The sequence below is a fragment of the Diadema antillarum genome, unplaced genomic scaffold, assembly GCF_040938485.1.
Source record: "Diadema antillarum isolate AM-2024a unplaced genomic scaffold, OU_Dant_1.0 seq00000620_RagTag, whole genome shotgun sequence".
NCBI lineage: Eukaryota > Metazoa > Echinodermata > Echinoidea > Diadematoida > Diadematidae > Diadema > Diadema antillarum.
The window spans coordinates 2,442,342-2,455,620 of NW_027271543.1; the positions used below are offsets into that span (position 1 = coordinate 2,442,342).

Here is a 13,279-nt window from a genome sequence, read left to right on the forward strand (position 1 = left end):
AGAGTTATCTTTTTTATCTTTTTTTTTTTGTCCTCGCCTTCTATCACCATCATTATTCATGGATGAGTTTTTTGCCGGAAGTGCGGAGACGTCTGCCCTCTATAGGATTACTGTCACCATTAGATATTATAACCAAATTTAAAACTAGGCCTACTCGGCTTTTCATAAGCACACTGCCAGCTTAATGCTAATTCCCAGTCAAGCCAACCAACAGCACAGGATTATAGCCTCGCCACATGTCTGAAACTGGTAACGTTAACGTTAATATATCACTTTCGATTATTTTGTGCAAAAAAAAAAAAAAAAGGGAAGAAGAAGCACGAATCGAGGGTCAGTTTCTGTGATGTTCCCACCGATTGAGCCATAGCGTGTTTCACCTCTATCACGAACTCAAAACAGGAGAGGCTTTGTCAGTGCATGTCCGTGCTTCTTTACGCAAATGACGTCACAGCATGTAATTATATATCCCAATTATATCCCATTTTGACGATTCATAATTCATTTCGGACATCTGCTAGGGCACCTTTTGCAAATCATTCTTCCCTGATTTCGTTCAAATTAATTTTGTCGCTGGTTTCTTGCTTGGATTTCAAAGACTTCAGACTTTTGTCAGTCTTTTGTTTTTCCTTTTTTATCACATTTTGGGCTTTTTTGAAAGCTTGTAGGAACTTTTTTTTCCCTCAGTCAACTTGCTCGCTATAAAATCGCATGGGGTTGTCAGTGTGGAATGACAAACTGCAGTCTGCAGCAGTTACAGAGTTTTATTTGGGTTAAGTCGACGGGAAGGACATTCAAACACTTACGTGGGATTACTCATGAGCTCCTTTTAAGAATTTAAATTCGCGTATTCAAGCCCGATGAAATCCGTCGTCGTTCCAGCACGTATTTGCATTATCAGGATGTACGTGAAGGTTGATGTAGGTTGGACGATGTCAAAATTTCCCCGATTCCCGATCGACCGGTTTTGCTTTGTTTTGTTGGCATATAGGAACGCGAATCACACCACTTCACAGTTTGTATTCTCCGTGGTTTGTTGCCTATTAGACATTGTTAAGCCACCGAGTTTTGAGACTGGAAACCATTCGTGTCAGTTTCGCCACCTCTTTGATTAACGTGCCGTAAAACCAATCGCTTAAATTCTGAGAGGATTAATGGAAGTTTGGTTTGCACCCTCACTCTCTCTCTCTTTCTTAAAGTGTCTGTCGCACCCTACTGGATCGATGTCTTCATGTTTTGTTACCTCATGCTGTCCTGCTTTGCACTTACTCACTCTCTTTGTCTGAGTATTGCTACTTTTTTTTTTTGTCAGTTGGATGATTTTGAAAATTGATGAGAAACCCCACGAAGTATATGCTTAAAAATTTCGTGTAGGCCTACATGAATATGACAACACATCCTATGTGCAATTGTTGGATATTAGGGTTTTTGTCAGAGTTTCAGGCCTTTGAGAAATGAAAACTGAAATTTCATGAGAAATGTGCTGAAAGTGAAAGATAATAGGCCTGCAATGTACTAGTAATGAACTACAGGTTCAACGTTACCTCTCCTTTATGTTGTGTATTATGTACATTCACATGTCCTACGTAAACAAAATGATAATGATATCAATTTATAAAGCCCCAGACCTATGTACTTCTTCTGCGCTAGAAAAGCTTCTGATACGTTTGACAATAATGCACAGCTAAATGAAAAGAGAAGTGTTTTACAATGTACTAAGTCTTGATTAAAAGACTGCTACAGTTGAGGATGTATAATCATTCTTTCACAATAATGACGACAAAATATGTGAACAAGAACGAACTGAAATACTGCTGAGATCGTATCCAGGACATGAATTAATTAGGCGTGCAATACACACTGATAGTATAACACAGCTGTGGTCTCGGTATCCCATCATTACCACGAAATAACTCCTGCCCCCAAAGGCCTCAGTAAATCTTACATAGGATGATTATCAGATAATGGTCATGGGAAAAACAAAGACGCCCTCACTGTTGGCCATCGAATAGGGAGCAGCGAGTTGTAGCCACAGAACTCCCAGTGTACCTTTCGTGTTATTTAGAGTATGGCCACTGGTGGATATGACTCGTATACGGCGAAATTTCCTTCTTTCGGGGAGGGTACAGCTTATTGTCAGCAATCTATACCGTTAATAGTTAACAAGATCTAGACGACAACCGTTTTCTGCTTTCATACTATAGATATGCTAGTGCAAGGTTCATTTTGCTCCGATATTATAAATAAGGCTTAAATAATGGTATCAGTGTTGGCCTGTATTTTACGAGAGTTATATGAAAATATTCAAAATACGAAGAAACTCGAAGGGCGTATACAAAACACGTTGTAGTCTTGTCTATTGTCTTGTCTTTACAGGAATGGCGTTCTACGTAGGTAAGACAATCATTGCTGTAACAATTTTCTTTTGATAGGGCTACTGCACCCCCACCCCCACCCCCCATTAAGCAAAGTATCTTCCGCAAAGAAACAAATATTAGGTCACAGACTAAACAATTGCAAGGAAAATGAGAGGATTTGATTAATAACAACGCTTGGAGTGACAGACAATGTACACAGGCGTCCAACATTTTTGTCCGCGTGAGTATACATCTCCATTAATCCCTCCACAGACTTGCATTGTCTACTTTACAAATTGTTCAAGTTTCGATACATCTTAATTATGTTTTATGGAAGCACACTGGAGGCTGGGTGAAGGGGATAAAAGGGGGTCTCGACGAAAGCGGTATGTCGCCACGCCGAGTTATAATGCGGCAACTGTCGACAATATTGGATGTGTCCGTTCATCTAATTGTCGTATACTTCAGTGGCTTCCTTTGACCGCATACTGACTTGAATACTCTTTTTTTTCAATGATATTTTGTTGATTTCATTCAAATCATTCTTAAATCAACCCATTCTGGGTGTACCATGAACATGAAACGGTACAAATGCCATTCAAAACACAAATCCATTTATCAACTTATACTGCCAATCATCTCTTTTCAACATAACAACTCGATTATAAATCAATCAATCCTACTGACCATTTCTTCACGAGAAAGTATTGACATGTACAAAAAAAAAATATTCTTTGACTGTACTGAATCATGTTACTCACACTCACAAGGGTATATACGTACATAAAAAAGCAACAAAGATACGTTATACAAAGCCAGAATGAAATCATTTCATTGAAAATCAAATCCCCATCCCCACCAACCCCGATTCACTAAAACCTACCCCACACCCACACCCACAACCACCACACACATACGCACCAAACACCAACACACATACACACCTACACCCCACACACAAACACACCCGAAGCGATACCACCTTCCTTCCTAATGAAAACGACTTTCAAATGTTGATTGATACGTAAAACATACAAGTGTGTAATGGACCATATGTAGAAAAGCATCGTCCGCCCACACCCAAATACCGCTCCAAATTCACATTCAAATTCATCAAACAAAACTCATCAAACTCCTAACTGCTGATAAAATCCTATAACCTTTATGCCAAAAAAAAAAACTTACCCCTCCCCGCACGCGGCCAATAACACATTATATTGCCTTCACGACTGATAACTACACTGTACTAAAAAAGAAAAACAAAACAAAATACTTAAGCTCCTGTTTCAGAAACATTTTCCCATTTCAGCAAACACACACACACACACACACACACACGCACACACAAAGTGACACGCGCTAGCAATATAGCAAAACTGCAAATTGAAATCATTTCAGATAGCCATTTTATTGAACTGCACCATGTTATATTTATGTACATAAAAATTTTAACTTATTGTGTATGTGTCTGCATGTGTGTCTTTGTATGTAAAAAGAACGCGTATCATAAGATATCTAGAAAAAAAGTTCATGTTCCATGTCCCATGTACACTAATCTCTCCCTTTCTATTTTTCTCCCGTCTCGTATGTTCTTTCTTCTTCTATTTAGGATGCCTTTCGTCCGAGGCGGAAGCTCGACTCTTCAGACACTTGTTCAACAAGTACAACCGGTTGATACGACCAGTGAGAAATAACTCTGACGTGCTCAATGTCAACTTCAGTCTCACCATGTCGCAGCTCATTGATGTGGTCAGTCTTGATCATCATACTACTTTTTTCATTTCCCAAGTCCATTTGGCTTTGACATGATTTGAAGCTTGAAATGATCGAGTAGGATATTTGTATGTCGAGACATCAGTATGGTTTAATGCTTTTGACACGGAAAACAAAAAAGGCAAAGATCGAAATCTCTTATATTGGTTCCTGATATTATGTACAGACGTATTGACGATTGACCATGTATATTCACTTTCCGTGATCACGAGTACGTGAAATAATAATAGTAGCGTTATGCAACTTCTCATTGTCTGGTAGTCGAAACAGCAAGATTAAATGATAGCTTTTTTTTTTCATTATGAACTGTTGAAAGGTTGTTTCGTGTAACTATGGTGTTTACCTTACATTGTAAAAAATTACACGCAAGATTCGACAATTCTACCTGATATGGAATGTTCTTTTGTTCACTTTGTTCTTCCCGCAGGACGAAAAGAATCAGATCATGACGACCAACGTCTGGCTGAAACAGGTAATTATGCAGTCCAAAAGTCATGAAAGTTGAATATGCTTCATTTTACGAAAAATTTGAACCTCTGCCAACAAGACATTGATAGGTCATGTGCATGTCGTTAATGGGGAGGGGGGGGGGGGGGAGTTCCCCAACACACCATTATGCGGAATCGGCGAATTTAGAAGTGATACTATACCTGTACATGAATATATTTGGAATGATGATAATGTTATTTATACATTATTTATTTAGTGATCCAAATTTTACAAGCTCTGCATTTCAGTGGAACACTAGTTCCCATCATCATATTATAATTATTACTCTTTATATCAACCCCGCAAATTAGGTATTGTTCATCTCTCATTATTCAATTCATTTGTACAGTGCATATGTTTTGTAATAATAGCTTATAATAATTAACCTTGTACTAAACGTATTTTTTTATAAATTGTAAACACAATATGATTTAGGAAATGTATATTTTGTACAATATTTTATCCTTTTTGATGGAATCTAGATAAACTATAAGTGAATTGAATTTAATTAAATACAGAAGTGTTTATGTTATCTTTAGATAAAATCGAAAATCCGTTCTAAAGTTATGAATCATAATAGACTATGAGTTAATCTATGTGCCGTTATCTCTGTAGATGTGACTCTACAAGAATATATTATGCCACAGTAGTATGCAACGATGTAATTATAAAGAAAATATGTCGTGAATTTATCCTAAAAAGACATAATTTCCAAAAGAGCAGAAGAACACAAGACCAATAAGAATGGTATATGCGTTACGTCTTACTAACAGGTCACATAGGGACTGTATACTTCTATAAACGACGAAAATTGTGAATTTCATGAAGATTGAAACAAACTGACAAAAAAATCACTACGGGAGTTATTTGGGCTTGTTTGTGGATAGTAGTAGTCAGTGATTGCCATGATTAAATCAAATTGCTCCATACCTTTGTAATAAGATAGGTCAATTCATCCTTCCCAAGCATCAATTTTCCCAGGGGTTGTGCATAAGTGTTTGCTAATTTGTTGGAAGGAAAAGAAAATTGAATGCCAATGTTCACTTTCACCTTTATGAACAGGCGAATGATACTGACTCCTCGTGGTTCGGCGCAGCAAACGGTATTAACTAGGCACACTTTACCGTACGAATGAGAAGACCTTTATAATAACTCAAACGCTGAAGTTCAACTACCGAGAACGTCATCGAGAGCAGGGCGATAAATCGCCTACTATCAGTTGTACAGAAAATGTCCATCATAGAGTATGATTTAAGATAGCAACGTTTATCAGTTCAGTTGATATGCAATCAATATTTTTGTAAAGATTGGCGATAATCGTACTAGAATATTCCTTCAAATAAAATGAAGTATTTCGTTGGTGTGACGCCGTCAACAGTTCCGAAATACAAACAATGTAGTTTTATACCAATGACAGGTTGGAATTGTTCTTCATCAGTAATATACTTCATTGTACCCATTAGTTATGGCAAGACTACAAGCTGACGTGGGACCCGGTAGAGTACGATAACATCACAGTTCTCCGAGTGCCATCGTCCATGATCTGGATCCCAGACCTCGTGTTGTATAACAAGTAAGCATGCTAGCGCGTTGTCAACGTGCACTGACTGTATTTATCTTCATGTCTTAACACCTTCAACCCTTACAGCCTCCACGATTCACCTAGAAGTTCCAGGATTCTCCACAGACGATCACTGATCATTATTTATTATTATATTTTTTTTTCTTTCGTGGGTCCACAAACGAAATGTCTCATGCAGTCTATTTTCTCTCTACAAAACAGCAATGGGTCGACTACCGTTTCACTTGGGATCCGACATTATACGAGAATATAACAATTGTGCGGGTGCCGTCCACTAAGATATGGACACCGGGTCTTATCCTATACAACAAGTAAGAGTGGAATGTCTTGCCTCCATTAGGAATGAATGAAAACTGAACGCGATTTAGTTGGAGTAACACAATCACCTGCATGGGGACATTGATTTTGATGAGAGGTGATCTGACGAGATCTTGGTTTGACGTGTCTCTCATCAGTTTTCTCGGAATCATTTTGGATTCATTTCTGAGACGACTACCGACAAGGAATGGACTTGGAGTCACACAATCTAATATTGGATAATACAAATGTTCTGAGATTCGGAGACAGATCAGGACTTACTTTGGCAAACTCCTCATGAATCATCCGAAGTTTCTCTCTTTTCCTGTTTAAAACTTCCAGACGGTCATGTTTTTCACACCCAAAGTCGCAGAAAATTTCTGAGTGAATATAGACTAGGCCTAATCGTAACTGCGGGGGAAAATACTTCATTTTTTTAATGACGATTCATCGTAACCAAACTAACCCATTTAACATTTAATGTGTACGGTCAGAGTGGAAAGGAGTCAATAGGAGAAAATGAGGATTTTTGCATGCTTTGACAACCTTATCAATCATTACTTGAAAGAGTGGGCGTTTGATCCTTTTTCTACACTGAGATGTCATCATTGTTTTTCTCCCCTATCCCCATCCACATTTCCCCTTTAGTGAATTCACCTGCGACCACGAGTGTTACTTGCGTGAACATTCTTCTGTTTTGGTTTGGTTCCCTCTTGATCTCCCTCACCTCCCCCCCCCCCCCCCCCTCCACACACACACGCAACATGCGTCCTTTTCATCATTTTATTTGTTTTTAGTTTTGGGATAATTTGTAGCACTTTATTGTCTGTTTGTTTTCAATGTCCTCGATTTTTGTCTACATTTGGTCATCCAATTTAATTTTTGACCTGTTTTGGGTTTTTTTTTTTTGCACTATGAAAGAAGTAAACGGACGAAGAATTTTTCTTGTCGACCTTCTTAATATTTTGTCATCCGTTACTCCGTAAAAATGTACAGTTACTGGTTTGATTCTAATCAGTACGGTGTTTTTGATGTTTATTGCTCCCCCCTTTTTTTTGGGGGGGGGGGGGTAACTTACAGTGATTTCGTGACGTATGTTATCTTTAAGTTTAACTGCTGTCAAACTCGACGTTATGATGTGTATTCAATGTGAATGGAAGTAATTTGTTCAATTCAATTGCTGTTTGCGTTATACTTAGTTTTTTTAAAAATAAATAAATGTTCTGCCCTGTCAATTTCATGTGTAGGCAATGCTAATGTCTTAATCTATGTATTAATATGTGTATGTGTGTATGTATGTATGTATGTAGGTAGGTAGATATCCTTATATGTATAAATGTCAACAGAAAGAATTTCCTAATATGGACAATAAAATGAAAACTGAATCTGAATCTGAATTAATGTAATTATACTTTCCACGTAGAATCAAATCTCCAAACTGTTTATTGATAATGGTAAAAAAGACAAAATTACAACGCCAGGATCGCACTTATAGGGTCAATGTTCGACACTTCAAGTGTATATACTGAGTTGTATTAACCTGCTGTATTTGATCGTCTTAAGAATATCAACGTCAAAGGAGAGACGTTGTTTAAATTTCAGGGGGAAGAAGGTTTAGTGAGATGAACATTCGCAGACATCATGCAACTGTTGACCACTACTCACATGGCTTCATTATCTATCATTTGCAGTGCCGATGGGAACTACGAGGTGACCCTTATGGCAAAGGCTCTGGTTTACTCCGACGGCACAGTCTACTGGCTGCCCCCCGCCATCTACAAGAGTTCGTGCAAAATCAATGTCAGGTACTTTCCCTTCGACCAACAGCAGTGCATCATGAAATTCGGTTCGTGGACGTACGACGGGAGCCTGATCGATCTCACGCCGGGTAACGACGATGTCGACTTGGAGGACTACTGGGAGAGCGGCGAGTGGGACATCGTCGAAACACCGGCCACCAAGCACACCATCAGGTATCCTTGCTGCGAAGAGATCTTCACGGACATCACATTCACCATGGTGATCCGGCGCAAGCCACTCTTTTACACCGTCAACCTCATCCTTCCCTGTGTTCTCATTTCCTTCCTTACCGTGCTCGTCTTCTACCTGCCGTCGGACTCGGGTGAAAAGATCACGCTGTGTATATCAGTTCTTCTGGCCTTGACTGTGTTCCTGCTGCTGATCGCAGAGATTATTCCCCCGACGTCCCTTCTCATCCCTCTGATTGGACGATACCTGTTGTTCACCATGGTCCTCGTCACCCTCTCTATTGTCATCACGGTTATTGTTCTAAACATACATTACAGAGCCCCTAGCACGCACAAGATGCGTCCCTGGGTCCGCAAGGTCTTCCTAGAGATTCTGCCTCCATTATTGTACATGAAGAGACCTAAGCGGCACGTAGAGCGATGCAACAAGGAGAAGGAACTCAATTATTTTGAGCTCAAGGAAGTAGTGCACAAAGACGGTGATAACCCACACAGCAATGGGCGCGACTTGTTTGAAAACCATCACTCTGGATACAAACTCCGGACTCTGTCAGATGATGTTGGGAATTCTAATTTGGATACGCCATCTATGTCGAAGGGAAGTCACAAATATTCGAAGGAGTTCAAGCAAGCGGTGGATGGCGTTAAATTCATTGCCCAACATCTCAAGAGCGAGGATGAGTACAACACTGTGAGTATCATTTTGATACAAGAGTGGAAATGGTCATGGCACTATAAAGTGCGTTTAACAAATCTTCCGTCGAGAAATATCGCGTGAATATTTCATTTTGTCATTGTAGCTTCATCCTTTTCCCAACTCGTACGAGAAAGGTACACCATGCATGCAGTGGTTAGGCATTGCAAACCAATATGTTGCAAAGCCAAACCATAAACAGTTAAAGAATTACACAGAGTATTTCGCAGTTTAAGCTTGTGAAAATATTCCTGTCTCGTGGTCTATTTTTCAAGAGAAGCAGGGAAAGTGCCATTTAATTGTCTATGAAAGGGATTGTGATTTCTTTTCTACCGGAATGAACGTTCTGCAGTCTGGGTTGACCCCGTTTTTAGCTTACCTAAGTTTAGGGATCAAGCTTTGATTATCAAATCTCGTCCTCGTTGGTCATTTTCAGACGCTGAACATTTCCTCTTCTGCTTTAGAACCAATGGTCAGATTTTAATCATATTTGTCAGGAATGATTCACGTCGAATTAATCATCAACCTTCACCAAAAGTGGTAGAATCCTTCTGAGAGATTTTGTTTTTGTTTTGTGTGTTTTTTTTTTTTTATATTAAGGCACCAGGCCACAGCTTTTCTTTCTTTTTCTAGGTCCAAGTTTGATCCCCCCGTGTTTATTTGATTGCAGCATATTACGTTACGGTCTATTTTCACATCTTCTGGAAGTATTTTCTTCATTGCCAACATACCAAAGCGGTGTCTCACAATGCAGAAGGCCTACAACCAAATGTCAAAACAGGATATCTTCGCGGACTTTGTTAGCAGCCAAGTCAATCCAACAGTCTATCGCCAAATAGAAAGCAACTATATTATTATATAGACATATAATCAATTTATATATATATATATATTTAATACTTAATATTCTGCAACCGAGCCATTTTGAAGAAATGTTCACAAAACATTTGAAGTAACATGGTGGTAACAATATGTGTAGTTATTCCTTTCATGAATTGAATGGACTTGGCAGTTATAGGACGGTTGAACGTAGTTAATTCCCTCTTAAGATTGAGCCCATCAAACCTAAAAACAAACAACAAACAAGCAAACAAACAATCACGCGCACACTCACACGCACGTAAAAAGTGTCATGATAGCTATGACGGGGTCAAAGGATGAATGATAAACAACAGCAGAAACAACAACATACACCAGAAAACAGAATGTTTCACAACCCCCCCCCCACTTTGAAAAGTAACCATTTGTTTTTAGTGGGTACTCATGCATGATAAAGAAAATATCATTCTTCTATACACACAGACTTTATATAGTCAATAAGTGTAGAAATACACATTCAGAATTATTTGTCTGCTCAAGACCTTCTTTTATTTAAAAAGTTTCGGCAATTTGATGGGGGGTTACTCTTGTTATGTAGAGATTTCTTATAGTTCTGTTATCGTCGATATGCCGGCATGGGTGTTTTTTTTCTCAAAGATTTATTCCTCAAATGCAGAAAATTATGTTGCACAATAGAATTCACAGTATTAAAGTTGTTTTATACTTGGTTCTGAAGAAAACCTCAAATGGTACAATTTCGTTTGTTATATGCAAAATACTTTATATTTCTGACAGAAACAATAGGAAATCACTGGATTTTTTTTCTCATATTGTCGTTTCGTAAACCAGATGGATTATGTCAGAAAAAAAATGAAGGTTTTGTATCCTTTGTTAGCTGCAATCGTATTGAAATCATTTAGTCTGTTTGTAGCTGTCTGTCAAATCGTATTATGTATCAGAAGTGTGTCAATTATTTGTACTTAAGTATTCATATGTGAATAAAAATTCTTCGTGAAAAAGGGTATTATTCCCTTGTAAAGTCACTTTGTTTCAAAGTATTTTCTCAATGACAAACACCAACCTTCTTCTCTTTTCCATAGATTGCAGAAGATTGGAAGTACGTCGCCATGGTAATCGACCGGATTTTTCTCTGGATTTTTCTAATTTGCGTTATTTGCGGCACTTCCGGGATCATTCTCTCGGCCCCTCTCATCTTCGAACCAGTTACAACGCAGACTGACCGGGACGCCGCCGCAGCACAAACAGTTGCTTCAACGACAAGCGTGCCCATCACTGAGTAATGGTCAATATAGCGTTGCCTTCTCGCTGCGTCCCCGATCGAGAACCTGGCTGCAGGAGAATGTCGGGCGCGCGGATCGTCCCAAATGACGAATTCAGGAGAAAGCATCATCTGCGAAACCGCGCTCAAGATTCGACGCGTCTATACTCATTGTTGCAGAGGGACTGGCCAAATAGTCATCTAAGTGTGATACCAGGGTTCAAAATCCACTCTATCTCTCTCCCCGGATCTCTCTCCTGACTGATTATCCTGCCGACCTGCAACGATTTCAAGTCATATCTAATTACAGCGAAAGCGGTGCCATATAAAGGAGAGTTTTGACTTCAAAAAGAAACATTGGGCAAAGAAAGAATATAATACTTATACAAACGAGTTAGATTATATTTTATTCATCCCTGTGCTCAATAGAACGTACGTTGTTGTGTTTTTTTAAAGAAATTGGTAATCCTCTAACAGTTTTTGGATGATGCAACGGTATGACGTCATTATTTGTTAACTTAGAGATGCAGCCCGAACATAATAATCGGAAACATCAACTGGATGAGTTCCTAAATTCGTTTGCCTCTGGCAAGATGATATGACGTTTATATTGAGAGCAAAAGTCCGTGCATGAAGAGTATTGACAATTGTGTGAGCAGCCGGATGAGTCCTTGAAGGAATTTTTAGCACTGACGATCACTGTAAAACCAGCGAGAACGGCACCAATCTGGAATTAACATTTGGAGCTTTGTTTGTTTCACAAGCGAGACGAGGAACAAAATCCTCAGCAAAAGTCTCGTCATGAAGCAGTAAGTGCAGCGTTAAAGCCCGCAATGAAACAGAGCACCGCCCATGCGTCGATAGTACTGCAGCGATACATACTAATTAGACTATCGATACAATAGAATTAAATCGTGCCTACCGCTACACCCTTGTATTGTCTATGCGGAGTTAGCGGTATTCGTCATCGCCCGTGTATTGTGACAAAGCGAAAGGAACAACCACTCTACAGTCACTGTTGTTGGAAAGCGACTCGGGGAATTGTAAGCGACCATGTGTCACTTGTACCATGTTGACCAAGCGATTCGTAGCAACGAGCAGCTGCAAAGGAACATGTAATTTTTTCTTCTTTTTTTTTTTTGCATGGTCGTGGACAAATCACTGGTGGAACAACAGAGCAATCTCTACGTAACTTTAGACTGTAGTGATGGCAGCGAGCTAGCTTGTTGCTGAGGAAGATTTTATATTGTATAATCAATAAGATATCACTGCATATGTTTGACACTACTTTTGACTGTGAATAGGTCATGTATATTTAATCTTCATAGAGTGTACAAAAATTGCATTTTGATATTCTCTATATAGCTGGAAACGCCAAAAGAATATGAATATCTGTTCAAGAGGTAACAGTGACGCTAAAATTGATTGAAGGGTTCAGTAGCGATTTTCCTGACGCTGGCGTTGAGTATTAGACCATAGCTTACAGGACCAGAAGTGAAGTGTTGAATACGTGTGAATGTACTTGTATACCTTTTGATAATTAGTGGTTTTATCAGCAATATCATATTTTCACATCCACCACACCGAATGAAATTGCTTCACGAAACAAACCATGCCATAAGGATATGCTTCAGCGAAACTACGACTTCAGTCTTTCGACAATGAAGTAGACAAAGACAATTATCGATAGCAATATCCAAAACATATTTTCCCGTTCCTTTGCAAGACAAGAATAGAAATATTGGTTTTTACTATCGATAGTGTCAAAATGCCTGTTCGGTTGTTGACTGACTAATTTTGAACACCGATCACTCAAACGCCGGTATACGTGTCACGAGTCATATTTCAGAGCAGTATCATGACGATTAATCGGGTTGTGTCACGTGAATCGCTTAAATCCAGAGATGTCACAAAAGCGTCACCGCCTCACTTCCTACTTTGCCGCCGTAAACACACACACACACACACACACACACACACACACACACACACACAAAGCTCAGT

The 13,279-nt window shown here is 39.1% G+C and overlaps 1 protein-coding gene across 2 annotated transcripts in view; it reads left to right on the top strand.

Annotated features, from left to right (window-relative positions):
• The window catches only part of LOC139736090 (neuronal acetylcholine receptor subunit alpha-3-like), a 119,111-nt gene extending 107,814 nt beyond the window's left edge, over positions 1 to 11,297 (top strand). For both annotated transcript variants that reach the window (XM_071646838.1, XM_071646839.1), the window contains 5 exons: positions 3,964 to 4,103; positions 4,555 to 4,599; positions 6,080 to 6,189; positions 8,187 to 9,174; positions 11,097 to 11,297. In XM_071646838.1, the coding sequence (XP_071502939.1) occupies positions 3,964 to 4,103; positions 4,555 to 4,599; positions 6,080 to 6,189; positions 8,187 to 9,174; positions 11,097 to 11,297 (1,484 nt within the window). The remainder of the gene's footprint in view (positions 1 to 3,963; positions 4,104 to 4,554; positions 4,600 to 6,079; positions 6,190 to 8,186; positions 9,175 to 11,096) is intronic.
• Positions 11,298 to 13,279: the final 1,982 nt, after the last annotated feature.